The sequence below is a fragment of the Haliotis rufescens genome, unplaced genomic scaffold, assembly GCF_023055435.1.
Source record: "Haliotis rufescens isolate VD_foot unplaced genomic scaffold, xgHalRufe1.0.p SCAF_12, whole genome shotgun sequence".
NCBI classification, from domain to species: Eukaryota; Metazoa; Mollusca; class Gastropoda; order Lepetellida; family Haliotidae; genus Haliotis; species Haliotis rufescens.
The window spans coordinates 36,559,949-36,582,209 of NW_025963802.1; the positions used below are offsets into that span (position 1 = coordinate 36,559,949).

The following is a 22,261-nucleotide window of genomic DNA, read 5'->3' on the forward strand; positions in this document are numbered from 1 at the left end:
CCGGTGTTTGGAGTGGGTTGTCGATCTGAATTACGGAATCACCGAACAAAATATTGCGCTGTATATACTCAAGCAGTTTGTTTACACCAAAATACTTCACTCGAACATATGACAAACACTGAAAGCATGTAAGCACGGCAACTTGGTAAGCTAACATGAGGCGGGCATCCCTACAGAAAAAGCAAGCTTTGCAAGGCTTTCGCTCTACATAGCGCGTCACCATTATGACGTCACATCGGTGTGACATTGTCATTGTGACGCAAAATATATGACGTCATAGTCGTACTTAGAAATGCGCCAAAATTCCAAGCTCTGTTGTGTCTAAAACGTAAATACATTCCCTTTGTACACTTCTATCGTGTTTTCTGCGTGAAATGTATCGCCACACATCCTTTGAATATTGTAGTAACCGCATCTGCGCATTTTGTAACCTGCAATTGTAGATGTAATTATTTAAATATGCCTACCGAAAATGACTGAAAAAAAGTACTATTCTATGAATATTAGCTTCCGCGTTGATGCGGCCGTCAAACCAGCTGTTTCAATCAGAGGGGGTTTATTGTGATTTAATAGCCTCTGACAGACCAATCAGAATCGAGTAAATTCCAAAGTCATAGAATTCCGTATGTCCCGATGTGCTTTAAATTGTATGAAATATATATGATATATGTGGCAATATATGTGAACCATTGCGCATTTTGGGTATGCCCGTTTGCGCTAAGACGGAACCCGGTCGCATAAATCGACGCGAGAGGGGCACGAGTCGCTATTCGGCTTGTCCCGGAATAACGCGAGTTGGTCACGATTGATCAAACAGTTGTTAGATACCCCCCATTTGATATTCAGTGCGGGCTGTTTTGTTGTTGTTAAAAAAATGTAATAAACAGTAAACTACGGTTATAACGAACACGCTTATAACGAACTGATGGATATAACGAACTTCCTTTTTTGGTCCGACTATTTGCTGTAGTTATGCTTATAACGAACTTCGGTTATAACGAACTAAAATTAGTGGTCCCTTTGAGTTCGTTATAACCATAGTTTACTGTAGTTTCAATCACAAACATTGGAGCCGAACAAGTAATTTTTACAGCATTTGTTCAGCATTTGCAGCGAACTGTTTGTGTGTGAAGCCTTTTCTGGAACGAATTGTTTCAGCATATCAAATAGCTGGTCCAGACTGTCGTAAATGGTCAAGATGCACCTCATTATTTTAGCATAACGTTCGTATTGCCACAGAAGCCTTTTACGGCCATTTGTTTTTTTTAATTTCAAGATACTAAGTTGAAATTTCAAGATTATTCACTTCAAACGTATTTTTACATCTTAGGATGTTAAAAACTTAGTATCTTGAAATTTCAAGATAGTATCGAAAAAAATAAAAAACAAAACAAATGGCACTAAAAGGCTTCCGTATATTGCGGTGTGTAGGTAAAGTTAGTTTCTGTAATGAAAATCAAAATTCAACGAACAAGGGAACTAGCTTCTTGTATCCTTTTATAAGCTCTCGTCAGAGTTCTCTAACAATAGGTTTGTCTGTTATAATATCGCCGACAGTTTATTTGCCACGCCCAGGCTGAGGCTGAGGCCGAGGACGGGAGGAATTGTCGATCCACTTGTTCAGATCCATGCTAGGAATGTTTCCATTCTCGCACATTTCAACCGAATTTCTGTAAATAAAAAACAAACATTTACTGCATAATATATCCTACATATCGTGATCTTTAGTGCCACCTGCTTCCCTAAGCCAAGGGGCGGTCGGGTAGCCTAGTGGTTAAATCGTTCGCTGGTCACGCCGAAGACCCAGGTTCGGTTCCCGAAATGGGTATAATGTGTTAAGCCCATTTCTGGGGTCCCCTTGCTGGAATATTATATAAGCGGCGTAACACCATACTCGCTCACTCCCTAAACCAAACGGTTGTTTACTGGAAAATATATTACAGTGGATTCATGCTATCAACCCCTGGTTTAATTGCGCCACATACTTTTCATTTTCGCAACGTTATTCTGGGTAAGTACCTCTGCTCTTGGGCCGACTAATCATCAGGTGTCGACGATTGTCTCATCCCACCCACATGGCGTTGAAAGTCATTATGCTATCAATCACTAGTTTGCGGGCGGTAGTGATGTAAAGGCACTATTGCTGGCTCTACCATTCAAGAAACAAACTTCCTTGGCAACGTTTTAATTGAAAGATTTTATGTCCGCTTCCACAAATTGATACCATGGACAAAAGGCCGCAAAGGAATGTACTTTTAACTCCCAATGTTAATCTCGTTCGGGCAGTATTCGGCGTTGATTGTTGCCCGTGCTTTCAATCACTGGTATGCCTGTCTCGGACAGGACAGGTCGCCGTGATATATCTTTGAGTTTGCTTACTGTGGCTTGAGAAAACAAACATTTCATGCATTCCTCTTATGTGCATGTTTTCTAAACCTACCCGGGGGCACAGGTGGCCCAGTCGTCTAAGGCGCTGCGATTCGCTGTGCAGAGTTGCGTACTTGGGCACGCCAGAAACCAATGATTGTGGGTTCGAGTCCCGGTTCGCCCGGATTATGTTTCTAGGTTTGTCATCACCATACCCGTGCTCGTGGGTTTCACCGAAGTGGTAAACGTCTGAGACCTGCATCACTTCGGGCTTTTCCTTCCACATTAAGCTGACACGCCGCGATATATAACCCGAATACTGTTATAAAAAGCTTACCCTGTTGTCGTCTTTGTCTTGAAAGCATTGCGCTGGATGGATGTCGTGTCGGTGTTGTCGCACAGAACACGGGACAAGGATGCCTTCCTAATTTCTGCCAGTTGCTCTGAAAATTGTTTGGTATAGAGTTACGGCAAGTCGTAAATAACACAATCATAGGGGTAAATCGTACAATGGTACGTCGAGTAAATTGTACAATGGTACGTCAAATAAATCGTACAATGGTACGTCAAGTAAATCGTACAATGGTACGTCAAGTCGTAAATCATGCAAAAATAATGACGCCCATTTATACATGGCTCGAATATTGCTTAGTGCGGCGTTAAACAACAAACAAAACAAAAACAAAAAACGTAAAGGGGAAACTTTAACCCCTTTTGACATAGTCCTGTAGCTAGTTTGGTAGCACTGTTGAATATTTATGGTAAACATGAAACCTATAAAACCTCACAGATAACGTCTACATGTAATATGGTTAACAATGGGGATCCGTGAAGATCCGGGGTAGAATAGGTCTTCAGCAACCCATGCTTGCCGTAAGAGGCGACTAACGGGATCGGGTGGTCAGGCTCGCGGACTTGGTTGATGCATGTCATCGTATCCCAACACGTGGATCGATGCACATGTCAATCGCTTGATTGTCTGGTCCAGACTCGATTATTTACAGACCGCCGTCATATAGCTGGAATATTGCTGAGTGCAGCGTTAAACAACAAACAAAACAAACAAACAAACAAACCTTCATTAACCTGAATAAAAAGAAGTTGCTATCCATAAAATAGTGTCACGTATTCATATGCTCACAACTTCTAAATGCCTATCAAAGACTTCCATATATAGTCTGGAAGGTAATTTAAGGTACCGACGTTTACTACAATATCTGAAAAACTATTGGACCTACTCCAGTCAAAGTTGGTACGAGAATATTAAACAGTCATACATAACTGGATATTACATTTAGAGACAATCGGTGCATGAATAAAAAATCTGTCTATTTAGCTATCACTATTTCATCAACAGCCAGACCTGTTCGTCACGGGTGGAACGAGCATTCATTGAAACCACCATCTGCATAATGCTACCCCTGCGTCACAGGGCCATATGACACAGTTGAACCAATCAACTCAACTCGAAAGCGTGCACGGGAATCACGCACGTTGAGACGCCCAACGCTAACACCGTATTCGTGCGCGCGTGATTCCCGTGCACCCTTTCGAGTTGAGTTAACAAATAACACTGGGATACGAACACTGCATTCGCGAGACTCACCAGGCCTAAAGTGGGTGTCTCGGTCGTCCGTTTCAAACCAGTATCTGTCGCCGGACATCAAGCTCTGAAACTGTTTCCCCAGGATACACGAGAACGTTGGCCCCACCAAACCGGTGTCTGCCCTCTCAGCCAATCCACCAGTGAATAGATCAATGTCGTCAGGGCTACTGCAAAATACAAGAAAACAGGGGCATCATAACCTAGATTGTCTGGTCCAGATTCGATTATGTACAGGCCGCCTTATAGCTGGACTATTGATGAGAAGGCGTTGAACCGCACTCACTCAAGCACGCACACACTTTATTGAACTGGAATTCCCTATGCAGATTCAGGGAGCGATTAGACCCAAAATGGCATGCTTGTCGTAAGTCAAACCCGGTCACTGGTTTGTCTGGTCCAGACTGATTATATTTTGTTTGTTGTTTAACGCTGCACTCAGCAATATTCCAGCTATATGATGGCGGTGATTATAGCTTGAACATTGCACACGTAGATCAAATTCATTAAAATCAGATTTTTCCTCCGATACGACAACTCACTGCGTGAAGATCTGACAACCATTCCAACACCTGGCATGGCATAGGATACGATTGTCGCATCTGAATTCACAGATTTAAGACGCACGCTTTGGCCTAATGGTTTAGAAGACATGACAAGGGACTATTGTCGGACTATTCATATCCCACCGTATTACAGTTGGGATATTATCCACTGCGACATAAACCAACATTCATTCACCCCTAGTCTCCCCCCCCCCCCCCCCCCCCCCACATACACACACACACGTAACTGTACGACATATACGACGGAGTACTATCTAAACTAGGTACTTACTCGTAAAGGGCGAACAATAGAAGTTGACTTTCGGCGTCGATATCTCGCAGGTCATCAAAATTCTGAGCAGGATGCAAGCCGCACTTCTTCCGCCAGTCATTGTAACCAGGTAAACCATGGTCTCGACCTCTCTGGATATTCAAGGCTGCGAGGTCAAGACCGGTTTGTGGAGCCTCCTCGAAGAGTTTGTTGGTCAATTCAGTAGTCATGAACCTGTCGACACCCTTTGCTTCCTCGGATACCATACCACGGAGCCAGGCGCCGATGGAAGATGTCATGGATTGGATGAGATTAGTTCTACCAAAGATGTCATGGAGCTCATTGTCTTCGTAACTGGCGTAGTCAGTGTCGTACTTGGTGAATATGTTTCTTATCAGGGAGTGGCCAAACCTTCAAAACAAATAAGAAACCTGGATTGTTTTCTTGATACTTGTTAAATTAAATTCCCTGAATGAGTAGGCGCAGCATTCAAGACTGCCTAGACGTTTCCGTATATCGAAAACGTACATAAACGGACAGTTCCGAATGGAAAAGAAAGATTTCGATAGATATATTGTAGATATTGTATACACCCTGTCGTTCTGAGAATGATGGCATCGACACCCATAATGGTGAACAAACCAAACAATCAATTTCTTAAAGATGAGGACCAGATGGTACCAATAGTCTCTGAGTATAAATGAAACTTTAACCACTGGAAGAATCCCATCTTCGGTCCAAACAACTATGCTCAATCTGTGAATCACTGGTGCGTCTGACCAAGACTGATTGTACATTCAAGGCATCTTTAGAGACATCCGACGTCGAGATTTACAGAATCAACTGCACCCAATATCATCAAATACAGATCGAAGTTCTCGCTACCATTATACATAGATCTGCATCCCATTAAAGGTCACGTCATAACCTTTCGCAAATTTGACCAATGAAATGACTAACCAGAAGTCGACATCAGCCAATCAGAAGGCAGCTTTCTCGAACTTTACGACATAAGCTTCAAACTGGCGTTTTCAATTCTAGACTACGTTTTGAAAAATACTAATTAAACATTTGAAAAGTAAACAAAAGAAAATGTTGGAATGTCTAAAGATGGTTGATAGTATGTGGCAGTACCTCCCAAGATCTGTTAATAGTCTCTTCCGTTTCAAGTGTTTATCACACTGAAGCGAGAGATAGGCGATAATCTTGACGCAGTTTCAGATTGTTGTTCGGAATTCCCCGTATTAACTTTTTCGTAATTGCATGATCAAAAAATACATTCGACTGTCACTTTAATGATCTGGTTGTCGACGAAAGTTGTTCTAACGTGACCCGCCGTAATAGGATGCCCTCAAATCTTCATTGACCCGTGAAGATCCGGTGTAGAATAGGGTTTCAGTAACCCATGCTTGCTGTAAAAGGCGACTATGCTTGCCGAAAGAGGCGACTAAAGGGATCGGGTGGTCAGGTTCGCTGACTTGGTTGATGCATGTCATCGATCCCAAATACGTGGATCGCTACTCATGATGTCAATCAGTGGATTGTCTGGTCTAGACTCGATTATTTAAGGACCGCCGTCATCTAGCTGGAATATTGCCGAGTGCTGCCCTGAACAACAAACATCTTTGTTTAGCGGTATCGAGAACTAAGATTTGATTTTAATGAGATTGAAGTACACCAGGATGACACAGCAGGGTGAGAGTTCAGAAGGCTGTGTCGTCGTATGACAGTACCTGTATGCTGCTGTGGCAAATGCGTTCACGATGCTCGGATCCTTGTCGGGCTGGTAGACGTTCCTGAAGCCGGATGACGCAAGTCTCAGATTGTAAGTGTCTATCCTGTTGCCAAGGACAACAGGCAGAAACTCGCCGTAGGTGATTTGCTGCATCATGGCACCAATAATTTTCCTTGTTTCCTGGAAAATTCTGTTGCTGTCCCAGTTCGTGTTAAGAGCCGTCAGATTGGTGGCAATGCGGTTGTGCTCTCTTAACCAGATTGTGTGCATGCTAGCCAACCCCATCTGTTCGTTGACCCTTTCATCACCTGCGTATAAACGTCGCGGTTATTTGCAATTCATATACATATAATATATTTCTCATCATTGTGTGGGTCATAAAAATATGCCTGTTGAGGATTTATAGGGCGATGGAGAATATTTGGTTATAACAGGTCAAAATCCGGTTTTTATATTGGCGAATGCGTCTGGATAGGGGTCGGAGAGTTATCTCTCTTGCCTGACCCATGCCACCATGTTTGAGGCTGCCAACCCCCTTTTGGTACGCGGGGTTCTTGGGTCTATTTAGAGCGTTTTCGGGACACAGCAGTGAGTACGCGGGACGCAAATGTAATTGTAATGGTGTACGTTACGATTTCCTTTATATATTGTATCTTTAACCATATTTTGTTCAGTAATCAGTAACTCAGACCCCTGGAATGACCCAGCAACGTATTCTATAGAAGTCGACTGTGATCGACATTCTGCCTTTGTAGAGTTAATTATGACTTGTGTTTTACAGATTTGTGTAAAGTAGAATTCAGGAAGACGGTTGACCTGGGATACTGGGAGTGAAAAATTAAATGGTATAAGAGGATTCAGGTGACGGGGGGTTGGCACCCTCACGCCCACTAACGACTTGAAGTAAATTACGTTTTCTACCTGCCGAAAGAACAATGTATACCAGCTTCTGACGAGAAGTTTCTCACAGTATTATGTGTATTTTGAGAACAAGTACTCAAATAATCTTTAACCCTTTAATCTTTATTTATAACCCACAAGCCAAAAGTGATGTGGGTCTCCGACGTTTACCATTTCTGTAAAACTACTGAGCACGGGTATGGTGCTGACAATCTAAAAACATAATCGGGGCGAACCGGGATTCGAACCCACGATCAAAGGCTTCTGGTGTGCCCAAGGAACGCAACTCTGTATAGCAAATTGTGGCGCCATCCTGGGCCACCCTTGCCCCGACGGTTAATCGAGCCTGTTAAGTCTCTGGCGTAGCGATTAAAATATATACGGTAAACTACGTTTATAACGAACTCGCTTATAACGAACTGAAGGATAAGACGAAATGTTTTTAGGTCCCGTCCATTTGCTGTATATATGTTGTAAATATGCTTATAACGAACTACGGTTATAACGAACTATTTTTAGTGGTCCCTTTGAGTTCGTTATAACCGTAGTTTACGGTATTTGACTACCGAAAGGTACACCTACCGGCTTTGAAGCAATAACTCCCATCTTCAGATAAACACACAGAGGTATCACTGTCCTTTGGGAGGAGAGTCGCATCTTGGGTCTTCATTAAGCCTGCAACAGCAACAGATAAACTGAATGACATGTCCATTTAAATTATATATACTCCAAAGCCAAAGAAAGTACACGCTTGAACTTTGAATTTGACCAAGACATTACAAACGTTATAAAACATTATTAGGCTTAAAACGGTGGTCGAAACACCACAAACTTAAAGTTCAAAATAACAACTATGATACCCGTATCAAACATCATCGTCGAACGAATATTTTGTTTGTTTCATTTTAGCCACCATCAAACATGGGTGAATCTCATAAAGCATTTTTAAATATTTCAACATGACTTAGTCTTTGACCGAGTTGCTGTTAGTTTGTTTGTTTGTATGTTTGTTTGTTGTTTAACGCCGCACTCAGCAATATTTCAGCTACATGACGGCGGTCTGTAAATAATCGAATCTGGACCAGACAATCCAGTAATTGACATCATGAGCACCGATCCAAGTAGTTGGGATCGATGACATGCATCAACCAAGTCAGCGAGCCTGACCACCCGATCCCCTTAGTCGCCTCTTACGACAAGCTTAGTCACCTCCCAGCTTACTGAGAAATTAAGGCTTAAGATATATGGTGAATTAATACAGGTCAAGGTCAACGTTTAGTCCTATGAACACGCCTGATAAGTTAAACATTTCCTCTGCCTTCTTAATCTGACATTTGTTGGGAACCAATACAGGCCTTAACCATGAATCGCCCTGGCTCTGAATGTCCACCAACTTTGTTGTTGTTTATTTAACTGCATATACTGACGTTAAACCCAACTCACCCACTCACTCACCTATACTGTCCCTGTGATTCAATAAATGTATAAAACTGTGTCAAGATGTCGACAAGCGCCCGTTCCCATTATTTCTGTGGTGATTCGTTGATACTGGGAGGGAGTGAGTGAGTTGGATTTAACGCCGCTTTGAACAGTATTCCAGTTATAACAAGGCGTTTCAACTTGATGTGGGAGGAATGTCCAAAGTAAGTTGTTGTAAACCCAGGAGCACGGTTTTTGTCCTGACTGACCTCGAAACATAATCGGGGCGAACCGGGATTCGAACCCTTCATCATAGGTCTCTGTCGTGCCCAAGCAACGCAACTCTCCACAGTCGTCCAAGGGGGGCACGGGTGGCCCAGTCGTCTGAGGCGCCGCGATTCGCTGTGCAGAGTTGCGTCCCTTGGACACGCCAGAAACCTATGATTGTGGGTTCGAATCACGGCTCGTCGTAATTATGTTTCTAGGTTCGTCAGCACCATACCAATACTCGTGGGTTTCACCGAAGTGGTAAACGTCTAAGACCTGCATCACATCGGACTCTCCTCCCACTTTAAGCTGACACGCCGTGATATAACTGTAATATTGTTAAAAGCGGCGTTAAACCCAACTCACCCACTCACCACAGTCGTCTAAGGCACCGGCCTTAGACGACTCGCCCACACGTGTCCCCGTTACGCTGATACAACCGTGACTAATTCCAGTGTAGGCAAGCATGCATTACACCCATCTGTCTGACAGTATCCCTCTGTTACTGACTAGTCGCAAGCTACCGTCATTCAGGTGTTCACTGTGGTGTAACACACAATCCCCAAATTCACCATTGATCCCCCTCAGTTCCTCCATCTCAGCCTCCGATGAGCTGTAGACGTTGGATGCGTCAATGTAGGCCGTTATCTGGTTCAGCTGCTCAGCGACACCTGAAGGAGAATTGTGAAATGAATGTGAGCTGAAATCTGATTGGTTAAAAAACGGGATTGGATGCCGGAAATGGTTTGTGCTTATCACTGCGCATGAATACTTTGCCCGATTAATATTTTTCTCAATCTTTACTGCGGCCTGGCGAAAATAAAACCACATCAATTGTATATAGTATGGACGTCTATAGTAGTGGTTTATTTCAGTAAATCGTTTGCACTTGTGGCGCAACATCTTTGAATGCTTGATTATATATACTACTCAAAAGAAGTTAAGGAACACCTGATTCTTTCATATTACTATAGTTAATCTCTCATGTCATGACAGATTAACTTTACCATTATGAAAGAATCGGGTGATCCTTAACTTCTTTTGAGTAGTATATATGTAAAATGGGCCTGTGGCCTGATTTACTGAAATAAACCACTACTACTACTTTATTATGGACGTCTGAGACACTCACCTCCATTACAGCCTGTGTTGGGGACTTGGATGGATCGCACAAAGTTCAGACAGGTCCTTGATGTGAAGTACGTGTCGTCGTCAGGAATAGTGATGGCGTCACACGTATTTCTGTAACACAAACACGTGATACCGTGAAATCCGGTTCATCCGGACCGTTCTCAGTAATATCGTCCGGATTAATGAATGAAAAGTCGGCATAATTACCGACGTTTCAAAAATCAACTTCAGCACCGTTTAATAACCATTTCTCGTTTGCTTCATTTTCAGCCATTATCAAACATCGGTGTACGCTTTCTTTTGTCCGGCAATGTAGTTAAGATATTATGCGTTTTGTTAAGTCTTGACAATATACAGTAAATTACGTTTATAACGAACTCTAGGATATAACGAACTATTTTTGAGCCCCGCACATTTGCTTGTATATATGCTGTATATATGCTTATAACGAACTCTGGTTAAAACGAATAAAATAAATGATCCCCTTGAGCACGTTATAACCGTAGTTTCCTGTAAATGACAAACGTGCAGGAGATTTCACAACTTGACATTCAGTCTTTTAGTGATCCTTTCATATAATTTTCTTACTAAATTTTACTTTTACGCCCTATGGAGTCTCGGCATATAATCGTGACATCATTATTCGAGATACAAAACTGCGGTTGGTATGTTTCAAATGTAATGCCAACAGTTCGGCAATTCGAGCGGGGAACCTAAGAAATGTACCTTACACGTTAGCGGGGCAAATTGAAAATAATAGTATGGGTCTCAGCCAATCAGAATAGACTCATGTGTCAGCTAAGATCAGGATGTGTGTGCTTAAACCCAGCAGAGAAAACGTATCCCACCAGAACTTTGCAGTATGTGAAAGGTATTAAGTACGTTTTGTTTATTTGTTTGTTTGTTTGTTGTTTAACGCCGCACTCAGCAATATTCCAGCTATATGAAGGCGGTATGTAAATAATCGAGTCTGAACCAGACAATCCAGTGATTGACATCTTGAGCATCGATCCGCGCAATTTGGATACGATGACATGCATCAATCAAGTCAGCGAGCCTGACCACCCGATCCCGACCACCCGATCCCATCAGTCGCCTCTTACGACAAGCATGGGTTGTATGGTATTCTACCCCGGATCGTCACGGGTCTATTAAGTACGTAAACTATATCGGTATATGTCATCACCCCTGTTTCGCAAAATATCGTTCCAGGACAGTCGTCAGTATCAGTATATATATTCGAATAACTCGGAAATCGATGTGTTGTATCGTCTCTCAAGTATCACAATATCGATTCGTTTCGATGTATCGTTACATCCGTATCATATGGTATCCTAAACTGGATTCTTACATGTCTGTGAAGAGGGTCCTGTCATTGGGCGCATCACTGGTGAATGCATCCTCACAACACACGTACTGACTGATTGAGCCATCCGCATCTGAAAAAACAAAGGCTCACATTATTAAAGTTTGAGAGAGAAAAACGAATTTACAATTTCAACCGACCTATCAAGATCTTTCTTTGTTAATCTTCAAAGTAAATACGTCCGCTCATAACAATTACTTTTAGTGTTTTGTACAAAGTTAAATATTGGAACTATTTTATTGAATATAAGCACAGGACGGGTAGATGCTTGTTTGACGGGTGAAGTGGGTGGATATTCACGATATTTTACCATTGTTCGTACCTTTGAAACTGGATATTGTTTCTATGCGCCATTATGGCACGTAACCATGTGAGACTGAGTTAGTGAGTGAGTGAGTGAGTGAGTGAGATGGGTTTAACGCCGCTTTAAACAGTATTCCAGTTATATCACGGGGTGTCAGCTTAATGTGGGAGGAAATCCCACTTAATGAAACCCAAGAGCACGGGTATGGTGCTGACAAACCTAGAAACATAATCGGGGCGAACCGCGATTCGAACCCACAATCATAGGTTTCTGGCGTGCCCAAGGGACGAAACTCTGCACAGCGAATCGCGGCGCCTTAGACGACTGGGCCACCCGTGTCTCCCCGCTCATGTGAGATTGAACCACGGAATAGAATTGTCGTAAATAAAGCGACAAAACCCTTTTCTTATTTAATAGAAATCTCTGCATAAATCATAGTCGATTGTACGATTCCGACTATATCATAAGTATGTGTTTATGAATTACTATCAAATAGTAATGATACCAGGTGTTCGCGAAAAGGTGAGCGTATCCTGCCCCACCAATGGCACTCGTCACAAACACATGCAAAGGCAAGTCAGTTGTTAAAAAAAACACGGGAACATGTGGTACAAGTAACGTAAGCAAAGAAACTTGTGTTTGAAATTAAGTTACTGGGTCGTCAAAGAGCAACCGTGTCCCGCTTCAACGGGTGGTCAATACACGTCAGCACTAGGAACATGACAACTTACTTTCCGCCTCCTGGAGGGGTGTTAGGGTGATGTCGTGGTCAAGGAACTGACCCCACTGCATGACAATGTGGGTCACTCCGGCATCTTCGGCCTGACTCGTGTCGTCTGAGTGCATGACCCTGCTCACTAAACGAGCGTTTGGCAGGTCTTTGCCGCTTTTTGCAAGTCTGGGAGTCGACGTGCCTGAAATATAAGCATATATAGAACAATAGCTAGTTCGTCACATCCAAAGTTCGTTATAATGTACCCGGTTCAGAATTGTGCTTTGTGAGTCATTTATTGGCTACATTAGACGTATATCAGATGTGATATCCGGAGTGGATTCAGTGAGTCAGTGATTGACAAGTCTAAGGGTGCTTAGCTGTGCAAAGAGATTTGTAATACTGAATACTGTTACAGTAAAAAGCCTTTTGCAAATAACAGTAAACATGTGTACAGTAAAGTACGGTTATAACGAACTCAAAGGGACTACTAATTTTAGTTCGTTATAACCGTAGTTCGTAATAAGCATATATACAGCATAACTACAGCAAATAGTCTGGACCAAAAAATTAAGTTCGTTATATCCGTCAGTTCGTTATAAGCGAGTTCGTTATAACCGTAGTTTACTGTAACTTAAAATTCAATGGAAAACTGTACATAGAATACACCGCGTAAACCAAACTGTCAATAAGGGCGGTTAGATGAGGCATAAGGATCATATCAAAATGTATTGGTATACAGGCAGACACTTATATACGAAAGCCTAATGGTGTCACTTTGGTAGCATAATTTTATTTTATTTCGTAATTTTCGCGGAACTTCAATATTTTTGTAACAATTGATATGTTTTATATTTAACATAACGTTATTTGAAATAACGATTGGTTTTGGTTTGGTTTGTTGTTTAACGCCGCACTCAGCAATATTCCAGCTTAATGACGGCGGTCTGTAAATAATCGAGTCTGGACCAGACAATCCAGTGGTTGACATCATGAGCATCGATCCACGCAACTGGGATCGATGACATGGATGAACCAAGTCAGCGAGCCGGACCACCCGATCCCGTTAGTCGCGTTAGACAAGGAGAGTTGCCTTTTAGCGTGGGTTGCTGAAGACCTAATCTACCCCGGATCTAAATGACGAGACAATGATCGAAATATACGAAAAACTATTCGCATGTAGAAAATAATCGAAGTAACGAGAAAAAAATCGAAATTTCGATTTTTAAAATTAAAATTAAAATAACGAGAAAATGAGCGAAATATACGAAAATAAAATCAAAGAAAAACTCAAAATTTCAAAAGTGACGCCTTTAGGTTTTCTTTCTTCGACTATGACATATATTGACGGACGGTGTATAACTCACCGTTTCCGTATTGAGGGGGTAGTAGTCTTCTCATTGGAATGAGCGCACTGCCCCAGCCGTGGTGTTCTTTGTTGTTACATGTGCCATCGGCAGTTCTGAATTTTGATGCCTCGACTTCAGACGGGCACTGTATATTGGGCCTACAGCTGCTCAGGTCTCTGCAATAAGTTGTTATGTATTACGGATGACGGAAAATATACAATGTAGATGACCACTGAAATACTCTCGCCATATCACAAGCCCCTGTAAATAATCGAGTCTGGGCCAGACAAACCAGTGCCTGAAAACAATGGGCAACGATCCACACCATCGAGATATTGATGACATACAATCTATGGAGTCACCGAGCCTGACCACCTCTTACGGTTAAATTGAGTGCTTGGCATATTTTAACCCTTGTCGCCAGGGGACAGAAACACAATAAGTATTTATATTTGAAGTAGTCACATCTATAGGACAAATATTTTCATTAGTAATTTCCCCTCCCCTTTTGAAAACCAAAAACCAAATGTGGTATGTGTAGGATTATCTGAGAGATTAATTTGATATTTTGGACCCCTCCCTTATGAAAATGCTGGATCCGCCCTAACAGACGTTACAAAGCCTCCACGTCTCCACCAAACGATTTTGACCTCAAGACCATAAAAATCCCATTAAATCCAGAACGTCAATTCGAGAGAATTGTCTCGACTATCTGCTGAAACAGATCCCATAGGGCGTAAAGAATCTTCTTCTTTTTTATAAATTTCAATCACCGGCCAAATGTTTCAGTGCAAACTCCATCAACCAAAAATGAAAGTACGTTGGGACTTACCCATTAGCAAATTGCTGCCCCAGCCGGAGAGCATCACGGGAACTCCTTCTGCCCCCGGTTTGAAGATTGCCGGTTCTCTGAGTTAAAACTATGAAAAGATACAGGAATGTAACACATGGCAAATTTGTAGTTGTCATTTGATTCAAGTCTTGTTTTTCATGAATTAAGATGGATTTGTTGATATGCTTTACAAGTAGTTTGCCACAAAAATATTTCTTTACAAAACATGGCGTTTCTTACATTTTTGTTCGCTATCATGTATTATGCTTTCTTCCAATTCTTTTTATATTCGCAGTACGATATTTTATTTATATTTATACGTGAAAAAAATATTAACGAGTCGTAATGATCATTCGTTCTGATCCTATCATGTTAGTGAGTGAGTGAGGATGGTTTACTCCAAATATAACAATATTCCAGCAATACCTCGGCGGGGGACACCAGAAATGGGCTTCACACATTGTACCCATGTCGGGAATCGAACCCGGGTTTTTTGGCGTGAAGAGCGAATGCTTAAACCACTAGGCTACCCGACCGTCCCTGATCCTAATATGTAAGTACGTCTGTGTTCCTATTCACTTATTCAGAAACTATGGTGTTAAGGGATCTTATCCGGACAAGAACATTCTCTAGTATAAGATCAGACGTGTCATCAGGTGATCAAGCAGGTCCGACAAGTGATCAGGTAACGCCTGCCAGCAATGTGCCAGCTACACCACAGTCATCTGTGTTTGTTCGAATCTGGATCAAGAAAACCCAGTGAGCAACTATCAACGCTTTCGATGACTGTGGCTGACAGAATTATCAGCTGTCAATGCCATCGATGACAGTGACTTGAAAGAATGTGTTTTTGTCAACGCCATCGATGACATTGACTGACAGAATACGCAACTAACTACGACATCGATGACAGTGACTGACAGATTGTGTAGCTGCTAACGCCATCGATGATTGTTTGATAGGCCTTACTTAGAAGTTGACGTATGACAACGTAGACACAATTTATGGATAACAACTTTTTTGATACTGTAAAGGCGACGTTTTGGTATAGATCCTTATATCGTTGTCAAGCAAGATCCTTATACCGTTGTCAAGCAAGGTCCTTATACCGTTGTCAAGCCATCAATGACATTGACTGACAGAATGTGCACCTAACAACGCCATCGATGACATTGACTGACAGAATGTGCACCTAACAACGTCATCGATGACAGTGACTGACAGAATGTGCACCTAACTACGCCATCGGTGACAGTGAATAACAGATTGATCAACTTTCAAACCACCCGTCAGTCGACTCTTACGAGAAGACTGTGAAACAGGTGAATGTCGGGCGAGTTCTACCCCCTCACTGGTTTTGTTATTGATTTTCTAAGAAATGTGTCATATGGGATGTTTAGATTAATCATATTTTATTCTCATGAAAAGGATAGGGCACAAGTTATCACAACTTAGAACGTCCTCTCCCATAAATTTACTTGTATGCTTATTTACAATTTATAAATTAAATGACAGAAAGGAAAGAAAAGAAACAGAGAAACGTATATACATTAGCATTGCTCACTCAAACCTTTTTGTTTTCCTTATATATGTATGTACATTCCTAAATATGCTTTCGTTCACATGATAAGGTAAAATTGCATTGCCATCTAGCATCAGGTTAATATTTACATCAAAAGTATGTTTCACAATTAACAATAGTGAGTGCATCAATTCGTTTCTAGCTAATTTAAATAAAGGACATTCAATGAAAAAATGATGTGAATTTTCACATGGGCTGCCACATCGGCATTTTGGATCCTCGTTTAAACCTTTTTTTAAATAAGTCATTTTATTAATTCACTGTCATCATATCTTAATTTTGTATGGATCAGTTACTTTTCCTTAGACCATATGAGAAATATGATGGGACTGCAGATTTATCTGTTCTTAAACTGGATTTAAATCGAGAGAAGGTGTCAATATTGGATGTTTCTGATTCAATTATGTATTTTGATATATTCTAATTTGAAAAGACATCAGGATAATCTCCATTTTACCATGAATGACGTTTCCACTAAAACAACACTTCATCTCTGGCGATCATACACGAATATTTTTTTAATTCGAAGTTTACACGATATACGGCTTTTCTATTGGACGAGAGGTCGGTCACATGACCGCGAAATTGACATTCATAAGTGTATGAGCGACACAACTTGACGTAATGCATTTTTCATGAGACCGTGTTCTAGAAATGACGTAAACACTGACGGACTACTTCCACATTCCTGGGGAAAACCCTGGGAATTCCCTAGCACGAATTCATACAGAAGCGTTCTTTTGGATCATTTAGACCCTTTATTCTTGAACTCAGCGTTTCAGTACACATTAAGAAACGTCAGAGAGTTTGAATGCATGATTGTTCACATATATCCTCGCTACGGCCTATCCTAATAAATAAACGGAGAAATGCACATCCAAACTATCGTAGTAGTATCGACTCGATTCGTGTCTAGGCTGACGGTGACCGTCTACAGCAATCTATGAATTTACCTTGGTGTCTGTTTGACACATTTTAATCACCTTTCAATGATCGGCCAGTTGATCAATGATGACAAACACTTGTAACCGCCACAGGTTCATTAACAACTTCGGAAATCTCTCCCGTCACGTTTATCGTATCGGCCATTTTGACGTCTTGTACTTGATGTAAATGTATTACGACGCGCTGTCATTGTGACTGACTTACTTAGGTGGTTCTTAACTGACCTTCCTAATCCAATGAGGATATTGTTTGAGTACATTTGTTCTAAAGAAACTACAAAGGTTGTCCCTGTTGAGCATGTTGAGCATACATGAGCGCATGTCACCTCTCGTTTTGAGGAACTATTTTATTACGCGATGCAGCTGGTTGTTGTATGGCTGTCAATGTTAACATGAAGTCACACATACTAAATATAATTGTGTATAGATCTAGGTCTACGTCCTTTGAGGTAAAACTGGTGATATAAAAAAATATAAGAATTGACTTTCACTTTGTGTGAGTTCATTGGAGAATGAACCTTCATAGAGTGAGGGCCAAAAACAATGTATGAACGTCGTCGTACTACTTCAATGAACTCACACTTAGAGAAAGGCAATTCTTAAATAATCATCACCAAAATTGAGAAGAGCCCCATGTAAGGGGTCACATTTCTAGGTAAAAAAAACCCAAAAGGAACATCAGCGAAAAATACGTAAATAATACTTAGAAAGCTTCCTAAATACCTTGATTTGCTAGAAGCACCAAGAGCGCCACTCGAATTAGCGCGTTCATCGTGTTGACCTGAAAATAGACACAAGTCATGCATTTGTTGAGACAGCTAAAAGAGGGGTAGACATTTTTGTACAAATTTAGAAAAAAATGTTGTACAAATTTAGCAATCTTGCACTTTAAAAACAATGTTTTTGAAATGTAAACACACAGAAGACATGTTTAGATCTACACATGTTCAGGAATGTGTTTGAATTCTGAACAGAATGCACATTTGGTATGTTCTATCTAAACACATTTAGGGTCTAAACACATGAAATGAGCTATCGTCTTACAGCCTAAACAACACATGAACACAACATACTTTAAACACGTTTCGAATTTAAACATGTTTACGACAAAATATCACTGTGTATTATCCTAATGAACTAAACATCTTTGTAATTTAAAGATGTTTAAATAAAGTGATATTATTTGACATTAAGTTAAAATTAGACCTTTCATCTTCTTAACACGTTTTTATACTAAACAAGTTTAGAACGTCTTGAGGCTAGTGCTTCGGATCGAAACACATCTTTACATTGATTTTCACAATTGAAGCAATCACGACATTGGTATAATTGCTCATGAAACTGATCACTGGATTGTCTGACCCAGAGTCGATTGTTTGCCGAACACATTAGTATGCCAGGTGGTTTTATTGGCACGGCGTCAGGCAACAGACCCTTCCATTCTGTGCAGGAGGGTGCTTCAGGCAGAGCAGGACATGCTTACCCTTTTCGCGAACACATGGTGGCATCGGTGATTTTAAGCAATCTATTCATACAATTTTCATCACTATTTGGCCTTTTACACTCTATAAAGTCTTTTTCGGCATATTTTCGAGACGGAAGTGTTCGAGTCTTTGAATATGATTTCCTCACAAACAAATGTCGTACCCAATTTAAAATTTTGAAATTTTGATTGAAACTTATGATATGACGAAGTTATCGATTAGTGTTTAGTCTGTTCGGGCAAATTAAATCAGTAGTTGACAGCGTGTTCAGCTATCCACCCGTCACAAACACATGCAAAAGCAAGTCAATCGCGTCAAACACAATGTCAGCAGATTTGATGTTTAAAGTTTATGAACAACTAATGGCTCAACTTGTCTGGGACTATTTTGTAAAAAAAAATGGTCAAACAAGAATGTATCAAGAAATAGAAACCGGAAACACCTACCTCACCGATCGTATTACACAGTCAAGCTGACGCTCCACATCAGCGATGTAAACTCAATTAAATGTACAAGGCAGATGTCGATCTTATATACCTTCAATTTAATCATAGCATGGTCTAGTGAGTCGATCGCAAATCGGATACGAGCGATACAGGTTAATGTAAGCCTGTTTACAAACACCCCGAGGTTGGCCATTTGTTGATCTTTTCTGACCACCATAACGGTCAATGCCTCCGTCCACTGTGGTCAGTCTTAGTGATTCATGAACACATGTTCTCTACTCGTACAATCTACTCTGCTTTTGGCAGAGATTTCTTATGAATATTGAAAGTGTTTTCTCGCTTTAATTTAGTTCAATGTCATAGAAAAAAAATTGTCCCCGAAAATGTTTTTAAAAAATATTTATGCTTTAGACTGTGAAAAAAGAAACCGTCTCCCACATAAATTGTAGGTGTTGTTTTTTTAAAGATAAAAAAGGCTGATTGTTTTAATGGAAACAAATCTGGTTTTGCAGCTATAGCTAAGAAATAACAAGTATATATACAAATCCCTCCCAAGTCCCGAATATTCGAATAGTCACTCCCTTATATCATACAGGGGTAAAACAATATACAAACACCATTAATAACTGTAGAAAATTTCATTTAAATTGGTGAATTAATGTGAATCCTTATTTCAACCAAAATGATGATTGTAACAAATGTTATATTTGGTACAACACTTTCTTTGTCTGGATCATGAACACCTGGTGTCGTAGCTAATTTTCAGTGATCCATTTATAATGTTCACCTCTATTTTGCCTTTTACGCTCAATGGAATCTGCTCCTGGCTTTGATGGTTAATATGTACTTTTAACTTATCAAGAGCTCTTACTCTGTTGTGTGTTGAACGTCACAAACTTATATTTATCCACGTCTTTTCATAACTTTTAAATATACAGTAAACTAGGGTTATAACGAACACGCTTATAACGAACTGACGGATATAGCGAACTTACTTTTTTGCTCCCGACTATTTGCTGTAGTTATGCTGTATATATGCTTATAACGAACTACGGTTATAACGAACTAAAATTAGTAGTCCCTTTGAGTTCGTTATAACCGTACTTTACTGAACTAGTATTATTAATAGTAATAAATGAATCGCACATACTCAAAATATGCTCAGTTCTGCAAATTGCTATATATGACATCAGACTAATTTAATTATGTAAAGGCAACAATGATATAGCCAGAAATGTGCTGACTACAGGATTAACACAAAAACAAACAAAACACGCTACACAAGCTGACATACGAACCTTGCTAGAAACGAAAGTGTTAGATTTCGAAAGCCTCTCTCAACTATATGTCCCAGCCTACACTGCGGACGCTCACCCGTATGTGGCATTCTTACATCGCCACAAAGTAAAGCGCTTTACTTACAGAATATAGGGTGGGAAGATCGTCCTACCATTTAGTATTATATGTTTTAAATAGCAAACTTACAGTGTTCATTCAGTCATTCAACTTAAATTATATCTCTGCAGGTCGTGACGGTGTAAACGTGCATGGTTCATGCACCCTATATCTGGTTCGCTGCATACCTTTGCACTATCGTCATGTGACTCAATTAGCTAGAGCATCATTCAACCTGGGACAAGTACGTATATGACATACACAAATTTTCACCCGTATCAGTAAGTCAGTTTTTGCTTTCTCGGAAATGAAATAAATAAGTAGTTAATTCGAAAATCATCCCTGCTTTCGATATTTGTCTTGATTTTAAGAAGGTGACGTTGTTTGATGTAATATGTACAATCAACTCTGCCTGTAGCCATTTCTTGTGACAATGGACCGGGCTTTGTCACTGAGCTAAGCCCGAGCCTGTTCCTACAGGTGTCGTGATGTAAGTTCCTTTCCTGGATTCAATATTGTTGTGAGGCATCCACGTATTATGTGATTAGATTTAAAAGATTCTTGATCAAACGTTGTTTGATCAAGGTTGCAAGATTCAAGGTCTCGGTTAAACTTTCAAAACGTTTTATGGTAGACCTGTAGATGGCATTTCCAAATTTGACGCATCAGTGACAAAAATGATGTTATGATCATGGAAACGTTTTGTCGTTCTTATAATAATTAAATTCAGCTACATGATGCAGAGCTCCAGATAAGCTGCGTATGTGCGTATAATACGCATCAGAAATGCAGAAATACGCAGTAAAATAAAATCCAAGCGTATCAAATACGCAACGAACATTACAGATACGCTACAAAAATAAAACTTGTGCGTATCATCAAAATATTGTGAAGAAACCCTGCGTATTCGATTAGCAAATCAGCAACATATTTTGAAATGATAAACGGGCATTCCGTCAACCTTGTTAAACTCCACGATGACAGTTACAGCATGATCATTTGCCATCACACTTTCTTGTGGAAGTATCGTGGTATTTTTGAGTCCTATAAAGCTCTCGAACCCACACGACACCAGTTTGCAGGGACTAGATGAATAGTGTTTTTAATATTTAACTTAAATACCCTCATGTGTAAAAACTAGTGGGTAACAGAAATTTGAATACCCAGATAGAACTACTGATACCCAATGATTTTAAAATACATGGGTAAAATACCCACAGCACCAAAAGCTTATCTGGAGCTCTGTGACAGTCTCGGACACCTTAAATTAATTTATTCAGATTTATTTGCCTTCCCATAAACCCAAATTGTAATCAATAGGGCTCAGAGATGTGGTGTTTTCACAACACTTTGTAAACAATTTTGAGGCGGTAGTGTAGCCTAGTGGTTAAAGCGTTCGAAATGGTCACGCCGAAGACCCGGGTTCGATTCCCGACATAGGTAAGTGTGAAGCCCACTTCTGGTGTCCCCCGCCGTGACGTTGCTGGAATAATGCTAAAAGCGGCGTAAAATTAAACTTACTCACTCACTAAAACAATTTGATTGTGTATATTTCGTATTTTCTATAATTCGTCGTATACTTTCTTTAAAGATTAAGTCGGTTGTATAG

General features: G+C 40.5%; 1 protein-coding gene across 1 annotated transcript; it reads right to left on the reverse strand.

Moving 5' to 3' along the window:
- Window positions 1-1,480: 1,480 nt before the first annotated feature.
- On the reverse strand, window positions 1,481-19,338 carry LOC124136581 (peroxidasin-like). Its single transcript, XM_046502539.2, has 14 exons — window positions 19,258-19,338; window positions 18,051-18,108; window positions 14,802-14,889; window positions 13,988-14,145; window positions 12,640-12,822; window positions 11,590-11,677; window positions 10,240-10,349; window positions 9,680-9,778; window positions 8,004-8,096; window positions 6,520-6,829; window positions 4,808-5,197; window positions 3,974-4,140; window positions 2,705-2,810; window positions 1,481-1,670 (listed from the first exon to the last, which is right to left on the reverse strand). The coding sequence occupies exons 2-14, from the start codon at window positions 18,097-18,099 to the stop codon at window positions 1,559-1,561; spliced, it is 1,953 nt and encodes a 650-aa protein (XP_046358495.2). The 5' UTR covers window positions 18,100-18,108; window positions 19,258-19,338; the 3' UTR covers window positions 1,481-1,558.
- Window positions 19,339-22,261: the final 2,923 nt, after the last annotated feature.

Bases quoted from the DNA above. Each gene is read 5' to 3' on its own strand.
- LOC124136581 (XM_046502539.2), bottom strand. From the start codon at position 18,099: ATGAACGCGCTAATTCGAGTGGCGCTCTTGGTGCTTCTAGCAAATCAA. The intron at 6,830-8,003 runs GTAGGTGTACCT...GTTTATACGCAG, and splicing joins GAGTTATTGCTTCAAAGCCG to GTGATGAAAGGGTCAACGAA. The intron at 5,198-6,519 runs GTACTGTCATAC...TTTGTTTTGAAG, and splicing joins TTTGCCACAGCAGCATACAG to GTTTGGCCACTCCCTGATAA.